Below are 19,395 nucleotides of genomic sequence, written 5' to 3'. Positions count from 1 at the left end.
GTTGCTCAACACCTGTCTACCTAGATTTCCAATTCTTACCTGTCTCCCAGCTTCTTTGTAGCCAAGCTCCAATTCATCTATTAATGACCTACTCAGCAGCAGATCTAGCATAAGCCTGGCTCTTGCTATACTGACTTCCCTGCTGAGTCCTCAGGATAACCTGATTTTTAGATGTCCAAGAATAGGATCATTTTCTCTGTTGTACTGTCTTTTTAAAATTGAACACATATAAAATACAGAAATTATTTACTGTAGAATTACTTTAAATTAGCTGATCCATTAAGAAAATAAGTCATAATTATTTGACTCATAAATATTTTATTTCCGACAGAATTCCTGGCAGCCACTTTCCAGGATCAAATCGAATGTAACTGCTTAGAGAAATGAATATACACCAAGTAACCTATTTCTCCTTAGTAGCTGTACAAAAACTAGCAGACAGTGTTGGTGAAAAAAATATCTAAGATAATCATGTTACTTATTTTACTGAAGCACTTCAGTTCCATATGAAGATAATCTAATCTCTATCACCCTGGTTGAATTTTATTTAATATCACCTCTCTTAAACTTCCATTATGGTTATCTTATTCATTTGAATTTCTGTATTAGAAAAATCGTGAACCATTATATCATACAATTTGAAAAGATAGAAGTGATACAAAACAAAGTCCAGAGAATCAAATATTTAGTCCTGGTATTGGAAGCATTTAGTTACAAAATCTTATTATGGCCTGTCATGTGAAGATACTAAGAAAAGATAATTCTAGTAAATAAGCATATTTTATTTGTTGAGTATTTATTTATTTGGAGTTACCTAAAACTAAAGCATATATTTCTTATTAAACACAACTATTACTAAAGCAGGTTGAGCTTTGCTCATTGAACTACAAATTAGTTTTTTAGGACTATAATTGGAAAAAAATATCCTTAAACCATATCTGCCCTAAGAATTCTTTAGCGATGCAAATTATGGGCCTTAGTAGTACTTCCTGAAGGTGGCTAACTGTCAGTGCAACCAGGCATTCATGCTCTAAGAATAAAAAAGTACTATTTCAAATACAAAATTTGTTAATTGTACCCATAGTAATATAATTTTACAAGCAGTTTTAGGCTAAAAAAGAACACATGTTCAAATTGAGTGGACACATTTAAATTTGAAACCCTTAATAATTATTTCACTGAAAATAATTATGCTGCATAGTACTAGGACAGATCACAAATAAATCAAATATGGTTTTGAATTTCATTGTTTTATTAAACACAGTTCTTTAAATTAATAACTTGCCAACCATATTTTGATATAAGTGGGCTCTATGATTCATGAGCCCATTTTCCAAGTATTGGTTCAACACTGCATGTAGTTTTCTTACTATTTTAGATGTTCCTTACATGAAAATAAATTTTTACTAAAATATTTGTATTTTGTAATCTATCTGGAAATAGGCTTAAAGATATTTTGGAAACTAATTCCAATGTGTATGCAACAATTTGTATCTTTTCCTCTTTAAATGTTGTATGTTTGTGATGTAATCATGTAATATTTAAAATTTCAAATCTAATACAGATTGATTTTATACTTCTTAATGTGTGGTTTTTAAACAACTATTACTCTTAGGTGAAAATAAGATCCTTTGTTTAAAAAACAACTATGCAGTTCTTAAGGTGTCCAGAAGATGTCTTTGTTGCCCTTTAGTTTTGACAACTGCTTTCCTTACAGTGCTCTGATGAGTGTCTGCTCTTCTGTTACTAACTTGGTATCATCGGCTTTTTTTCTTTCATGATTTTGTATAAATGAAATACTGAATATATGTTGCTTTTGTAATGACAATTGTCTTTTAAAATAATAAACTAGATGGGAAAAATAAGAATAATTGGCTTTCCCTAGAGAAAAGGAATTTTCAAGAATTAGAAAAGTATAAAGCAGGAGGAACAGGAACACAGGAAAGCAAGAAAAACATAACTCATTATTCAACATCCACTTAACATTTAGCATATTTTCTTGTAGCCATTTTTCCTATGCATTTGTAATATATTTGAGATCTATCATTTGATTTTTATGTACTACACACTGTTAAATTCTGAGGTATCTTACTATTTCTATTATAAATTTTTAATTACATCTGAATTTCTTCTTGAAAGTAAATTAATTTGTAATACATTTTTTTTTTTAATTTTTAAAGGGGGGAGAAGAGAGGAGGGCCAGAGAGAGAGAATCTTAAGCAGGCTCCATGCTTAGCATGGAACCCCATGCGGGGCTCAATCTCACAACCCTGAGATCATGACCCGAGCCAAAATCATAAGTCGGACGCTTAACTGACTGAGCCACCCAGGTGCCCTGGTAATACAGAATTTGATAGTAACACTAAAAATAATATTAATATGTATCTAGGCATTGCTAGGTACTATCCAGAAAATAGACATAGATCCAACCTTTAGAACATTTTAATATAACTACATGACAAATAATTTCATATAAAGTAATGAGGGGGATGATTACTAACATAATTTACACAGTTCTGAATTTTTTTCTGCCATGAGAGCAGATGACACTGACATGATAGAGAACGTATTCCCCTGAGAATGCCTAGATGGGTTAAGCCACTGGTTATGTGCAGTTCATAAAGCAATAGTTATAACTTCATTCCTTTCCTGTTCAACAAAACAAAACAAAAATGTAATTGAACATGAGGGATGTTTTTATAGGAATGACTTTAGATCTGTGCTAAATAATTCAAGTAAATAATAAACTGAGGAATTTTAAGTTATAGTTACAATTATTTGTAACATACTTCACAACTGATTATGACAAAACAGGCAAATAGTGCTTTAAATTTATAAACCACTAGCCCATACTTTACATGGTTAATCCTAATAACCCACTCTATGAAGTAGATATGACATGTATGGTCTCCATTTATAGATAAAGAAACTGGCTTAAGGAAAATATATCATACCAAATCCTAGATTTTTTTCAACTCCGAATTCATTACTTTTTCAATTACTACAAGTGAATTGACATTTAATTATTACCAATGTGCTATGTAATCAGCTGTTGTAGAGCCCTAATGTATGCTGTAAACTATTTATTCATTCTCTTCCAGTGTATTTAGCTTAGGGAAAATGCATAATTTCTACAGTAAAATTAGTTCTTTGCTCCCAGCAAATGTCCTGATAGATTTATTTTGTATGCAGTCATATGCATGAATATACGACTTGTTTTAAATTAAAAACAATTCCACAAACAACCTGGAAAGCTAAATATTAGGGCACTTTATAGATTAGGAGCCTACAATGCTGAACTGAATATAGACGATGTCAACATGATCTTCTGATATCTATGTATGAATATTGACTATAATAATTATTCAATAATAATTTTATTATTTACTTCTCTTTTTATAGTTCTAAACTTCTCTGATTGTTGGTACAAAATTAACTATGGTTGTGAACATATTTTTGCCTAGAATATTTAGTGTGTACTGTGTGTGTATGTTTGCAGGCACCCATGGCCAGTTTTAAAATAATCCTTATATTTAAGTAACATACCATTTCACTGTTTATTCATATCTTTCATACATTATGAGAAGTGTTTGTTTTAAAACATTAGATCTTATTGTTAGTCATGCTTTAGGCTCTTAGCTTCAATTAAATGTTACTTATATAAAAAGAAGTAAATTATTTATAGTTCTGTAAGAGTAGAAACAAGCGCTGATGGTCAAGTTCTGTTGGTTTTTCAATGATCTGATCAAATCAATCCTTTTTATGAGATAGAAACTGGCTGGTTTTTTAAATTCCTATAATACTTAGAGCTTCTGGATGACCTCCAAGTGCCTACCTACTTTTCTTATTCATCTCTCTGCAGTTGCCTTCATTATTGAAATATTTTTTAAGATTTTTATTATTTTTTTAAGTAATCTCTACACCCAACGTGGGGCTTGAACTTATAACCCCAAAATCAAGAGTCACATACTCTACTGACTAAGCCAACCAGGTGCTCCTATTGAAATATTTTTAAAGAAAAACTATACAAATTACAATTTTAGTTCACAGTTGCCTTTAAGAACTAGGTCAGCAAGAAGAACACAGTTATTTTTTTAGTAATATTTTCTTTCTAGAAGTTTTTATTTTATAAAAATATGAATTATAATATACTTTATTACTTTTTCTTTCATTGATGAATAAAAATGTTTTGTAAGCTGGGCGCCTGGGTTGCTTAAGCATCTGACCCTTGATTTTGCTCAGGTCATGATCTCAGGGTCGTCAGATGGAGCCCGCATCAGCCTCTGTGCTGGGCGTGGAGCCTGCTTAAGATTCTCCCTCTTCCTCTCCCTCGCTCTTAAAAAAAAAAAAAAAAAAGTTTTACAAACTACTGAAAAGACATTTCTCAAACCAAATTTGTGCATTTTTTTAATCTTAAAATTTTGTTTTGGTGAGGATTTTTCCTTATAATTAAGATAAAATGAATGATTTTATAGCCAAAACATGAAATGCTGTAACCTGAAAATAGAATATTCAAAGGAACTCAGAAGTGAAGTAGCTTTGAAAGTGGTGATATCTGAAATCAAATTATTGATCATTTATGTTTCATTTATTAGGGCTTACCTTAACCATATGGTCTCTTAGGGACATCAAAAAGCCAATTCATCAACATCATCATTTTCCATATAAAATACATGTGATTCTGAAATGCTAAGTTTAAAATTAGAGTAGATTTTTCTTTATATTGTATTATTAAAAATAAGAGTATTTCCATAGGCTCTGAATAAAATTCTAATTAACTTACAAATGTTTAAATATATTTCATACCAGAAGAGTTACATTTGTTAAACATTACAAAGAGGGAAAAAAAGGTTAGTGATGATCTTACTATTTTTGTAAACCATTTTTGGTTACATTTATCCTAATAAAAATATCTGTATTTTAAATAGAAAAAAATAAGATTGTGTGGTTTAAAAGCTGTAGGTTTTAATCATGGACCTGCATGTTTTATATCTTGCTTACTGTAAAACATTTTTTTCTAGAAAATGTTTTAGATAATTTTAGCCATTTGGCTCTACTATTTGTTCCATCTTTAATTATAACATAATGCCCCCTCTACCATTTCTCCCCTCCCCAAAATGTTTGCAAGTATGTTTCTCAAAGAACAACAAAAAGAGGCTAATCTGTAAAAAATATATCAATAACATTTTTAAGTTTCCAATTATTATTTCTTGCCATCAATTTGGCTGAAAACAGGTATTTACAAACACTGGTAGCCTACTTTCTTATGGTCTTTCACTTTTTTATGAAGTGCTTTAAAAGAGTTCAATCAACCTTAATGGTGCATTTTTAGTTAAGGAAATAGAATAGGGAGAAGTCAATTTGAGCTCCCAGATGAACAAGTGTCTTGAGAAAGAATAGGCATAAATGGGTTTAGAAAACAGAGAGAGTAGGAGTAAAATGCAGTGAGCAGAGCACTCAGAGAAGCCACATACAATGGAAAGAATAAAATACTGCAGAGCTTTTTCAGCTACATACAATTGGAACAATGGACTTGATCCAGCCATCTATATTAAACTGTTAAAAGGTGAAAAGCAAGCTGGAATTCTATAAAGAGTGTTGAGGAACAGTAGAATGGAGCGCTTTAAATCTAAAGAGAATGAATGCAGTCATTCAATAGGATGGAAATGAAGTCAAAATTGGCATATTTCCCTGGTTAATTTACCTTGTGAAGGACTCTGTTCAGTTTAGGTATTAAGCCATTATTAGCAACAAAATAGTCTTTAAACTGCCACCTTTGGAGTTTTTAAAGCAACAACATAGTGTACATCTGTGAATTTCATATGCACATACCACATACACATATACATGTAAGTAAAATACAACATATAGATCTCATATAATTGTAACAATTTAATATTATAGTCTACAGCAATCAGTACACTATATACATCAAACTTCCCATTCCTCAAAAACAAAAAAGGCTAATTTAGAGTTAGTGGCAAAGATGAAAGTGTACAATTATAAAAACTTAAAAAAGAAAACTGATCTAAAATAACACATGTAACTCAGAGAACAGAATACTGTGGAATGATTGAATGGCTTAAATTTTTTTAATTAGCTGGCAGTCACTCAGAAAAGATTTTTTTCACATTTTGGGAAAATTTTTATTGAATGAACTGATACACTTTCCTTCTTTAGTAACTAGAATAAAATTTTATTTTCAATGATTTATAGTGCCTCAGGGTGATAGTTGTGCATGATTCACAATTTTACAGAAATGTAGCTGAAAAAGTATATAGAATGTGTCCTGTAATGTTTTGAATGAACGTGTATCAATGGAAACACATCTAAAACATCTATAAATAGAAACTGAGTAAGACTAAAGTCCAAACATTTATTAATGTTAACAGGTTGAGCTATTAGCTTTCAAAAAGAATGTTAGCCATATACTGGGGCATTGGGGTGGTTCAGTCGGTTAAGTGGCTGCCTTCGGCTCAGGTCATGATCTCAGGGTTCTGGTATCAAGCCCTACGTCTGGCTCCTTGCTCAGCAGGAAGCCTGCTTCTCCCTCTCCCTCTGCCTGCTTGCCATCCCCCCTGCTTGTGCGCTCTCTCTCTCTCTCTCTGTGTCAAATAAATAAATAAAATCTTCAGAAGAAAAAAAAAAGAATGTTAGCCATATAATCATCATCCTTCTTTTGTTATTAAATGCTTTAAATATTTATTTATTCTCTTTAGACTTAGTATTAACTGACGAATATTGACATTATCAAGGATTTAAACAACAGCTACAACAGACTTCAGCAACAGTGAAGATTTCCTAATATCACAGAACTGTTTCAATATAATGCTAATTTCAGGTTTTTTTCAGTGTATTGTAAGAAAATAAGAGGAGAAATATGTACTTAAAACATGAGTATTTCAGTTAACTTAAATATTTAGAAAATAAATCATCAAAAACAGTTATTAAGGATAATAAAGGCCAAATTTAATTTTTAAAGAGCTTTATTTTCATGGAGGAAACAAAAAATGAAGAAAAAAATTAGTTTTTGTTGGAAACCACTTTTCTCTTGTAACTCCAAAAGTTAAGTAGTTGTTTCTAATATTAATCCTGCATATTTTTTGATCACTTTCAATTATATTCAAAAGATCAAAAAAGAATGCTATTATGAGCCTAGATGAGGAAAATCAAGTGAAAACAAAGCAGAATATTGGTATCTAAAGTAATTTTATTCATATTTGGTTATAAATAAGTTTACCTCCCTTACTGGATCTTAAACATTTAAGTTATTTTATCTTGAGATCAGTTATTAATATATACTGTTTTGTTTCCCACTGAATTTTATAATTTTATTTATTATGTTTATGATATTTGGAGGGGAAAGAACAAAAATGATTTTTTAAAAAATTCTAAAATCTACTCACTAATTTAACTGATGGTATAATATTATAAAAAATATTAAAAATGTATGGGCTTATAAGTTTTTAAATATTGATACTATTCCTTTGATACATATCACTTTTTCATCTGTATGTGTGATCAAGCTTACCACAGCTAACTGGCCTATATATTATTATTTTCTAAAGATTTTTATTTATTTATCTGAGAAAGAGACAGAGCACGTGTACACACAAGTGGGGGGATGGGTAGAAGCAGAGGGAGAGGGAGAAGCAGACTCCCCACTGAGCAGGGAGCCTGACATGGGACTCAATTCCAGGAGCCCAAGATCATGACTGGAGCCAAAGGCAGATGCCTACCTGACTGAGCCACCCAGGCGCCCCTAAATGGCCTACATGTTAAAGAGGTAAGCACATGAATAATGTTTTGGCAGAGAATAGAGGATACAAAAGTAACAAAAAGAATGACATAAATCAAAGAGCTGTCCTCCCACATAGATCACTTCTATTTCATGACATTATACTCTTACTGTTCTTTTACACTTATAAAGGATGTATACCTCACCATCTGGGAGACCAAAAACTCAATTATATACCATTATCAAATCTTCAATATCAGTATAACAAAGAAAACAATATCAGAACCAACCCCAAGATCTGTGAAATTATTTCCCCTAGGTATTACAAACTTAGAAGACTTCAGGGACCTGCCACATAACCTAAATGAAGGAGACCAGATAAAAGAAAAATTAACAGCCAGAAACATAATCAACTGTACTTTTACTGAAATAAAATGTGCTAGTTTCCATTTGCCCTTCCAGATCTACTCTACACCTTTCCCTGCTTTGTCATTCTAGAGAATGACTCATGGACAACATCTGCCAGGGTTCTTTGTCTCTCTATCTGGCAGTTGGGTTTAGCCAATGGAAGACACTGGCAGTCTATCAAAGAGAGGGAGAACAATAAAATTTAGGCTTTAGTAGTAACTGTATTCCTTTATAAGGGCCCCAGCTACTCTTAGGCTCTCCTAAAACTCTCTGGATTCTAGCAAACTCCCTCCTTTTACACTTCAGGCCTAAGGCTGTTGCAAATTTGTAATGATTCACCAATGCTGGTCTTTTATAATTCATTACTCATCTGGTTTGGAACTGACACCTGACACCTTTTTCTTCTACAGCAAGATGTTAATGTGAGGTTGGAATTGATTGATTGCAGTATGAAATACAGACTTCAGTTCTGGGAGCCATATTTTTAAATTAGTCTCATGGCCAAAAAAAAAAAAAAAAAAAAGAAAAGTGTTCACAAATACAAGAACTTTAATTATGGATAAAATCTTTCATAGTAGGGGGCGCCTGGGTGGCTCAGTTGGTTAAGCGACTGCCTTCAGCTCAGGTCATGATCCTGGAGTCCCGGGATTGAGTCCCGCATCGGGCTCCCTGCTCGGCAGGGAGTCTGCTTCTCCCTCTGACCCTCCTCCCCCTCATGCTCTCTGTCTCTCATTCTCTCTCTCTCAAATAAATAAATAAAATCTTAAAAAAAAAAAAAAGAAAAATTAAAAAAAAAAAAAATCCTTCATAGTAGCTTTTACATATTACTCCGGAATGTCTATAGAATTCTAGTATTCCAATGTCACTTTATTTAATTTTCAATTCACTAAATTCCATTTATAACTATTCATTCTCTTGATGGATGGACATCTGGGCTCTTTCCATAGTTTGGCTATTGTGGACAGATGAATGGATAAAGATGTGATATATACATACAATGGAATATTACTCAGCCATCAAAAAAATGAAATCTTGCCATTTGCAATGACATGGATGGAACTAGAAGGTATTATGCTAAGTGAAATAAATCCATCAGAGAAGGAAAATTATCATATGATCTCACTCATATGTGGAATTTAAGAAACAGGATCATAGGGGAAGAGAGGAAAAAATAAAACAAGACAAAATGAGAGAGGGAGATAAACCACAGAGACTCTTAATTATAAGAAACAAACTGAGGGTTGCCAGAGGGGAGGTGGGTGGGGGAATGGCGTAACTGGGTGATGGACATTAAGGAGGGCACATGATGTAATGAGCACTGAGTATTATATAAGACTGATGAACCACTGAACTCTACCTCTGAAACTAATAATACATTATATCTTAATTGAATTTAAATAAAACATTAAATAAATAAGTATAACCATTCATTCTTATTATCAGTATTAAAAAAACTAACTGCACAATTAGTTCATATTCATAAAGTTTGAAATCATGTAAACACTGAAATCTAGTCTTTTACTCCATATATTTAGAGGTGTCATACAGGCCATCACTTGTTTTTCTGGAAATTAATTTCAGCCTAGGTAAGGGGGCCAGACTACTCCTTGTCAAACTTGCAAAGATAAAATTTCTCTACAATTGAGTAAAGTAAACCATATGTCTGTATAACTACTAGTGGATGTCCTTCCAGAGGAATTTTCAGAGAATTTAGATGTAGTATCAGCCCAAAAGGCTGTCCTTAAACCAATCTTCATTTGTGATCTGAGCCAAGAATTTTGTGGATGATCTGCACAAATCAGTTTTCCTGGTTGAAAAAACTCTCTTCAAAACCGTGCTTGACTAAGCACCAAACCAATTGTGCAGCACAGCAATCTACAGTATTGTGCATCCAGTTCATTTAAGCTCCCAGCCCCACTCCACCCCCAACTCTACTATGGATTTTTTTTCCCCTCGATTGTCGGTAATTTACTATTTTGGACTGAAAGCCTAAAGAATTCTTTTTCTTCATTATTAAATCTTTTTTTTTTAAAGATTTTATTTATTTATTTGAGAGAGAAAATGAGATAGAGACAGAGAGCATGAGAGGGGGGAGGGTCAGAGGGAGAAGCAGACCCCCTGCTGAGCAGGGAGCCCGATGTGGGACTCGATCTCGGGACTCCAGGATCATGACCTGAGCCGAAGGCAGTCGCTTAACCGACTGAGCCACTCAGGCGCCCTCATTATTAAATCTTATTAACTATAGCCCTACGCCATGCTCCAGAATTTTTCAGTTTCCTTTATTGTCAGCCCGTATTTAAAGTTTATGGTTAGGTCCTTCTCTGTGGTTGTTGATGGTGATTTTTTTTTATTGTTTCTGTTGTTGTAGTTGTTAGTTATTTTGTTAGAAATTGGGGGACAGTGATTCATTCACCTATCTAGAAGTTCTTACATGAAGATTTTCATGTCTTTCCTAAACACAAAAAAGTAATTCATGTACAAGTTTAGTGTTTAAAATACTGAGTAAAACTGTACAAATTTAAAGGGAACCTAGTGTATTAAAGATTGGTTTTTATCAAGGTAGGTAGAAATAAAATGAGCTTGATTAGTAAATTCAAGAAGTGTATACATAGAAACTTTGAGGAAAGTTAGACAAAATGGGAAACCCAACAGAAGTAAAGAATGTTTTGCATTTTTTCAACCCAAGGAGTAAGAAAGCTAAGGATACTACCTACCAAGGATTAAGGTTTTGGTAAAGCCTCATGACTACTTTTGGTTGTCCCGGCAATGGGAGCCCCACCATTTGAAAGTGGTATTATAATGAAAACAAAAACAACCAAACTCATGCACATGAAGTACATGAGAATTAAAGGCAAAGTAACTTATGGTCTCACTAGCTCTATCTTGGGAAAATGTCTGGGGATGTTAAGTTTGAGAGCGTTTGTGCTCTATATAATCAGATAATGTAATCAAGTGTGATGTATCCATAGTAAATTATCCATTGTACTTATGGCAGTCACAACCTGGAAGGTTTTTACATTGAGAAAATGAAGGAGCTTATTATCTTCCTGTCAAGTATAAGACGGCTGGGGATTTAGGGAGTTCCAGCTCTTTGTCGTTTACATAGCTTTCCCCATCCTCTGCTATGGACCCAGGTTTATTCTGCAAAAGAGAAAAGTGGGATTAGAACTAAGAGTCAACACAGGAGTTCCTTGCTCCCATCAAGAATCATACTGACCCCACAAATAAATAGAGATAACTGGATTGTACATCTGTGCTCTTCTCTGCAAAAGTAGAAAATGCCACAAATTATTTAACATTTGCACACAGTTTTTCCTGTAACTTTCATAAACATCTCCACCATTTCTTTAACTTACTGATGAAAAAAATTTCTAATCAGGTTCACATTTACAAATCTTCGTTACTAATCAGAGTACATAATTTTCTCCTGCACTCAATAGACTATGTGGCATAAGAAGAAATCTATTCGGTCTTTATCCCTGGTTTCTGACACAAAGCTCCTAAAACCCTTGGAATTTTCTGAGTGATGAGTATCTTTTGTCATTCATAAGGAGCCCCTTTAAAGCACACCTGAGTTTATGTTAATGAGTTGACAAAGAGTGGGGCTCCTAGATAGCATCAGGATGGAACTGGTCACCAGAAAGACGGAGTGATTAGAGGGTTAGAACTTTCAGCCCCACTCATGACCTCTGGGAAGAGGAAGTGGTGTAGAAGCTGGAGATCACAGCCCTGTAACAACTCTTCATGATGAGCTTCCAGCTGTTACACAATTCGCATGGCAGGATGGTTGGCACACCCCAATTTCATAGGGACAGAAACTCCTGCACTAGGGACCCTTTTGGACCTCGCTCTATGTACCTCTTCTTCATCTCTATCCTTTATATCTTTTATAATAAAATGGCAAACATAAGTAAATGTTTCTCTGAGTTCTGTGAGCCACCCTAGCAAATTAATCTAATCTGAGAAGAGGGTTGTGGGAACCTCCAATTTATAGCCAATTAGTCAGAAGCACAGGTAACAACCTGAACTTGAGGCTGGTATCTGAAATACGGCCAGTCTTGTGAGACTGAACTCTCAACATATGGGATCTAATGCTATCTCCAGATAGATAGTGTCAGAATTGAGTTAAATTTGTAATACACCTAGTCAATCTACTAAGAATTGGAGAATTGCTTGGGGGTATGGGGAAAAAACACATTGGAATATGTAAAGAATACTGATGATTGTGGCAAAATACCACAGGTAATCGTCTATGAATACTAAAATTAATGGATGGCAGTATAACCAGGATATTAGAATGGCCTCTAAGATTTCCCACAATATATTTTAACTACAAAGAGAAAAATAGTAACTTCACAGTGGGAAAACCTGGTAAATACCACTTTAAGTGATCAGAGTTAACATCACCAATAATAAGATGTATCAATACCCTGATATGATGCACTGATAGTTCTGTGGTATTCTTGCCAAAAATACATAAACTGATCATGAGAAAATATCAGAAAGACCCAAACTAAGGAGCATTCTACACGTAACTGGCCAATAACTCTTCAAGAGGGTCAAGGGCATTGAATAATGAAAACAGAGGAACTATAATAAATTGGAGAAAACTAAGGAGATATAACAACTAAGTGTAATATATGGGATTCTGGATTGGATCTTGGACCAGGAAAAGGACGTGAGTGGGAAAACTGGTGAAATCTGTTAAGGTCTGTAGATTAGTTAACAGTATTTATCAATGTGAAAAGCTCACATAATCAATAGAAAGGCTGGAAAACCAGGCTATATAATGAGCTCCATGGAAAGCTGAGTGGTCATAATTATAGGCAATGTCATGACACAGGAATAATTTAATTATGGCACCACTGCCTTGCAGCTACATGGGTGCTACTGGGCCCTGGATGTTCCTGCTGCCATCAGAATGAATCCTAAGTATCCCTGCTTCTTTGCTTCCCATGATTACACTGAAAGCCCCAGGAAGATAGCCAAACTTACACTGCCTGCCAAAACCTTAGTTATAAGAGTTTAAAATAAGCATCAGTATTTGTCAACTGTCCAGGTGGGACCCCGCTTTCCCACTAAGGCTGCCACAGTGGCAAACAAAAGGAAAGGATTCAAATGTTGGGCAACTAAAAGGCAACAAATATGCAGTACGTGAAATAATTTAAACTATTTTAATGGAGTTGAACAGGTACATTGATGTTTAGAATTTTTAAAGTGGCTTCACTATAAAGGGGGTATAGTAAACTATGGAAGTTGTTCTTTTTGTCTGCTCAGACAATTCTCCTACCTTCTTTCTTCAGATTCCTTTGGGAAACTCCTTCTCAACTCTATGTTAGTGTTGGGGCTGCCAATGATAGGGGTAGGCATACAGGACCTGAAATTGAGATATGGACATTGGGAGAGTGATTTATTTCTTCCACTGCAATTGCTTAACTGGGAGGGTGTGAGTGTGAAGCCTTTGAAAGCATTTGTCTGCCACTAGGAGAGAATCTATTTGAAGAATAAAGCAATGCAAACCAAGAGTGGAGAAAGTCCTGACAGCGGTCTTTGAGGCTCTGGATGCAGTCTCAAGATCTACCCTTGGACCTCCCAATTACATGCGCTAATAAATCTTTTGGGGAATTCAATTGCTGTCATTCGTATCCAGAAGTGTTCTGACATAGTGCAATGAATAAGATGTAGAAGATAATATCCTTTCTGTTTTGAGTTCTACAATTAAAGAGTAATGAAGCAATACAGTTCCCCCACTTCCCATAGTGGGGGTAGGAAGGATATTTGGTCATCAATTCATAAAAAAGTTTTAAAGGTAAAGAAAAATGCAACTTCTCTTAGGATCAAAGGGAACTATGGCCTGGTAAAAGAAAAGCTGGGAAGTTAATTGCTTGAGAAAGTCAAAATCAGGAGTAAAAGACGTAGATTAAAGCTATACCATAGGAAATTCATGTTTGTTATAAGACTTTCTTAATAGGAAAGAAATAATTGAATGTTTCATAAGGTTTTTTTTTTTTAAAGATTACAATTTGGGGGCGCCTGGGTGGCTCAGCCGTTAAGCGTCTGCCTTCGGCTCAGGTCATGATCCCAGAGTCCTGGGATCGAGCCCCACATCAGGCTCCCTGCTCAGCGGAGAGCCTACTTCTCCCTTTCCCACTCCCCCTGCTTGTGTTCCCTCTCTCGCTGTGTGTCTCTCTGTCAAATAAATAAAAATAAAATCTTCAAAAAAAAAAAAGATTACAATCTGGCCTGCATGAGGTGGTATACAACTTAAATAATGTAATAAAAGTCAAAGGATCCATTACAGTCAGATTTATCATTACCTACCTATTAAATCCTAACTTCTCTGGACCTCTGGTTTCTCACTTTTAACACAAGCATCTCTTTACACCTCTAAAATTGTGATTGAACATTAAAAGTTCATTTAGTCTGACAATTACATTTTTTTGCTACTACCAACATACATGAGCTTAGAAAAGCATGAAGAGTAAGTAGAACAAATTTCAAATCATAAATTTGAACATAATACAATAGAACTTGGTGATACTCAAAATTATTTTTCCAAATGGCACAAAAACAGACACAGAGATCAATGGAACAGAACCCTCTTACACTGTTGGTAGGAATGCAAGCTGGTGCAGTCACTCTGGAAAACAGTATGGAGACGCCTCAAAAAGTTAAAAATAGAGCTACCCTATGTAACCCAGCAATTGCACTACTGGGTATTTACACCAAAGATACAAATGTAGTGATCCAAAGGGGTACCTACACCCCAATGTTTATAGCAGCAATGTCCACAATAGCCAAACTGTGGAAAGAGCCCAGATGTCCATCAACAGATGAATGGATAATGAAGATGTGGTATATATATATATATATATATATACACAATGGAATACTACTCAGCCATCAAAAAAATGAAAGCTTGCCATTTGCAAAAACGTGGATGGAACTAGAGTATTATGGTAAGCAAAATAAGGCAATCAGAGAAAGACAATTATCATATGATCTCACTCATATGTGGAGTTTAAGAAACAAAACAGTATTATAAGGGAAGGGAGGGAAAAATAAAACAAGACAAAATCAGAGAGGGAGACAAACCACAAGAGACTCTTAATCATAGGAAACAAACTGAGGGTTGCTGGAGGGGAAGTGGGTGGGGGGATGGGGTAACTGGGTGATAGACATTAAGGAGGGCACATGATATAAGGAGCACTGGGTATTATATTAGACTGATGAATCACTGAACTCTACCTCTGAAACTAATAACACATTATATGTTAATTAATTGAATTTAAATAAAAGAATAAAATAAAAATTCTTTTCCCAACTGCTTTATGTATTTCATTTTTTCACTGTACTGTGCTTTTAAATCTATTGACTAGCCCTCTTTTCAACTTGTGATGCATATCTAGAAATCCATCCATTGCTTCAACCACTTAAAAAAACTTTTTATTGTAGTAAAATATACAGAACACAAAATTTACCATTTTAATCTTTCTTTGCTTTTTCAAATGTGGTGGAATACACATAAAATTTACCATCTGAACCATTTTTAATTGTACAGATGAATGGTATTAGGTACATTCACAGTGTTGTGTTACCATCACCACCATCTATCTCTAGATCTCTTTTCACCTTGCAAAACTGATACTCTGTACCCATTAAACAATACATGAGCTCCCTATTCCCTCTTCTCTAAGCCCCTAGCAACCGCCATTTTATTTTCTGTCTCTATGAATCTGATTACTCTCATATAAATGGAACCATACAGGATTTGTCTTTTTGTGACTCGTTTATTTCACTTAGCATTATGCCTTCAAAGTCCATCCATGTCATAGCATGTATCAGAATTTCTTTCCAAGGCTGAATAATATTCCATGGTATATACATACCACATTTTGCTTATCCATTCATCCATCAATGGACAGTTGGTTTGCTGCTATTATGAATAAGGCTGCTATGAACATTGGTGTACAAATACCTCTTCAAGTCCCTGCTTTCACTTCTTTGGAGTATATACCCAGAAGGAGAATTTCTGGATTATATGGTAATTCTATCTTTAACTTTTTGAGGAGCCACCATACCATTTTCTACAGCAGTTGCACTACTTTATATTCCCACAGGCAATGCTCAAGGGTTCAGTTGAGAACTACTTTTATACATTAAAATGTTTTATTATTTTTAAATAATATGCATTTCAATAACAAACACTGAAATGATCATCTAACCATGCTAATACAGCTATTATTTTCTAAAATCCAAAAGTTTTCTCATTTGTATAATTTTACAGAACAGTAATATTTTATATAATTTTTGTTTTTTTCTGCATTATACATCTAAGCATTTTCCATGACATTACAACACCCCAAATTATCATTTTAATGTCTGTATCATATTCAACCAAAGGGAAATACTATTGTTTTCTTAATCATTGAACCTTTGAACATTCAAGTTGCTTCCAATTGACATCATTAGAAATATACAAAAAACACATATGCTCATATATCCTTTTTTTCTGTTGAATACTTTCCATAGGAAGGTATCAATGTTAAAATGTTTACACATTTTTATATAGTTGTTGACAAATATCACTAAATTTATTTCCAAAGGATAACAATTTGTATTACCCTAGCAGTCTCACCACAGTGACCCATGACTGGAGGGAGTTATCCTTCTATGCATCTCTAATTCCCTAACAAGCTGCCTATCACCTGGTAAACACACAATACATGTTTACTAATTGAATTCAGGAATGAATAAATGAGAATGCCATTTAACTGAATCCTTACCATTACTGAATCTTATTTTTTTGCTAATTTATGATAGCCAGTGCATTTTAGACTGGCTTAAACTATTTTAAAGCAATAAAAATTGGGGCACCTGGGTGCCTCAGTCGGTTGGGTCTTCGGCTTGGGTCATGATCCCAGGGTCCTGGGATCAAGCCCTGCATCAGGCTCCCTGCTCAGCGGGAAGCCTGCTTTTCCCTCTCCCACTCCCCCTCCTTGTGTTCCCTCTCTTGCTGTCTCTCTGTCAAATAAATAAATTAAAAAAAAAAAAAGGCAATAAAAATTGCAGGCATTGGCCTGCAAATCACAAGGTCCATAAAAAATGAATCTTCTTGCCAGCATAAAAGTCTTTCTTGGTATGTAAACATTTTCCTATACATTGCCAGGTGTAATGGAATTTCACTCAATTATAACCTTTCATTCTAAACATAAAATAGTATTGTGGGGTCACTTTCCTTACTTGCCATCTTTTGTGGTACTGGGTAGATATAATCTCTATTTAGTATTTATGTATTAGCAAACAAAATAGTATCAGCCATTCTTAACTCATCATAACCAAAATGTCATTGGCTCTAGGTTTTCTTTGTCTTATTTTGTTTTTTGTTGTGAATTTTCTAGCCATTAAACTGTGAGTTCTTTGACATTAAATAATATTTCTATTTCATCTTTGTACCTGCCAAACTGACAAAACTTTGCATGATAGGAATCAACAAATATTTTTGGTATACATATTATGCTATATATTTTGTTTGATTTAATTGAGAATAATTTTAAAGAATCATGATAAAAATCAATTATATAAGTATTAAAAATATACATTATAAGGTACCCTCTTTATGTTAGGGTACTAGAATAAAATTACCAGATAAAAAGGAAGATTTAAACTATCCTGATATTCAGTGTAGTAATTCTTCTTCAAGGGTTGCAAATTATAATGGGAATGTTACAAAACTGTCAAATTCTTCCCAAAGCAATCTTCAAGTTAATCAACATAGACAATCATTCTTTTCATTTCTATGGCAATAAGAAAATTTTAAGCAGTATCTTTTGATTGGAGTTGTCTTGAAAATTACTTTGTTGGAGGCCTTTATTTTAAAATGCAACAAGACTGAAATATTAAATGTAATTTGTCATGCAGCCTAGAGAAAGAATGAAGCATTTGGTACACTTTTCCTAATTGTTTCTGATTGCTGCCTGGGTAGCTCCAGCACTTCTCCATCTTCAAAATCACCTTCCAGGGCTTCAACATCTTTGACCATTACTTTTAATCAAAGGGGCTAAACATAAAATAAATTGACTATTATGTAGCAGAAATCTTAACAATACTGGCTTTCACATTTTTATTTAATTGACCTTAAAGAGAGAGGCCTCAGAAACTAAACTGTTAATGAATTCTGATTAGGTGACAAATTACCTAATGTTAATACTGACAGAAATCACTGTCCCAGGAAAAGTGGTCAATACTAAAGTCAATGGAATTCAGTTTTCCAATGATAATCATGTTTCATGAGGGCCTGTTTAACAGTAAATAAAGCTCATTCGTATGTTTAAAGTGTGATTATTTAGAAAACTTATACACCTTAAAAATTTGCATGAATTTCCTTAACACTAAGAGCACTGTTTTCTTAAATTTCCACATTGTAATCTGATACATATTGTTAAGCAATACATATTGTTAAAAATACATTAACAGGATGAAGCTGGGAGCCGTGATTCCGCGGGCAGATATCGGAGGATAAACGGCAGCGGGAGGGTGCCTGGCAGTGGGGATCCTACACCGCTGGTGAGCGACAGCCTTGCGTGCTGGGGACGGGCACAGACTCTCAGACTGGTAGCAGCGGGGAAAGGACTTTACGGCAGCCCCCGGGGTGGAAACCCGGAGTGGTGGGGTCACGCACGCGCGAACTGGGAGCGGCTGGCAGTTTTAGAAGCACAAAGGGCAGAGACGTGCCCCGACCTGGAGGCAGGACTGGGAGCACTGCGGAGGGGCGCACAACCCAGGATGCTGCAGTTTATAGCAGCATGGACAGAAACGGAGACGGTGTGGCCTGGAGAGCTCACTGAAGAACAGACTGCAGTCTCTCTGCTCTGAGGCAGAGGGTTGGAAATGGTCTCTTCTGCTCTGACTCGCAGAAGAGATGCAGAAAGCCGCCAGGGAAAGCCCCCAGAGAACAAAAGCCCCAAAAACTGATTCCCGCTGAGCCCATCCCCCAAACAGGGATGCCCGCCCAAACAGGGTTGCCTGAGTAACAGCGCCGCAGGCCCCTCCGCAGAAGACAGGCTGGGAAAACAAGAGGCCAGCAACCCTAAGGTCCCAAGAAAACAGGTGCATCTTGCTTGGGTTCTGGTCAATAATTTGGACTCTATACATTCCCTCAAACACCCATCAACAGAATGACTAGGAGGAGGAGCCCCCAAAATAGAAAAGACTCAGAGATTATGACTTATGCTGCAGATTTACAAATG

At 34.9% G+C, this 19,395-nt stretch overlaps 1 protein-coding gene and 1 long non-coding RNA gene across 2 annotated transcripts in view; one reads left to right on the top strand and one right to left on the bottom strand.

Moving 5' to 3' along the window:
- The window catches only part of LRRC9 (leucine rich repeat containing 9), a 110,932-nt gene extending 109,455 nt beyond the window's left edge, over positions 1 to 1,477 (top strand). The window contains exon 32 of the mRNA XM_081829757.1: positions 332 to 1,477. Coding sequence (XP_081685883.1) covers positions 332 to 371 — 40 coding nt within the window. The 3' untranslated portion in view covers positions 372 to 1,477. The remainder of the gene's footprint in view (positions 1 to 331) is intronic.
- Positions 1,478 to 8,977: 7,500 nt separating this feature from the next.
- Positions 8,978 to 19,395, bottom strand: part of LOC115939798 (uncharacterized) — a 12,631-nt gene continuing 2,213 nt past the window's right edge. Inside the window, exons 2-3 of the long non-coding RNA XR_004074571.2 lie at positions 13,437 to 13,523; positions 8,978 to 11,287 (exon numbers count right to left, since the gene is read on the bottom strand). This is a non-coding gene — a long non-coding RNA (uncharacterized LOC115939798). The remainder of the gene's footprint in view (positions 11,288 to 13,436; positions 13,524 to 19,395) is intronic.

This window comes from Leptonychotes weddellii, chromosome 9 (genome assembly GCF_054177405.1).
Source record: "Leptonychotes weddellii isolate Sample4059 chromosome 9, ASM5417740v2, whole genome shotgun sequence".
NCBI classification, from domain to species: Eukaryota; Metazoa; Chordata; class Mammalia; order Carnivora; family Phocidae; genus Leptonychotes; species Leptonychotes weddellii.
This window is presented reverse-complemented; position numbering and strand designations above follow the sequence as displayed.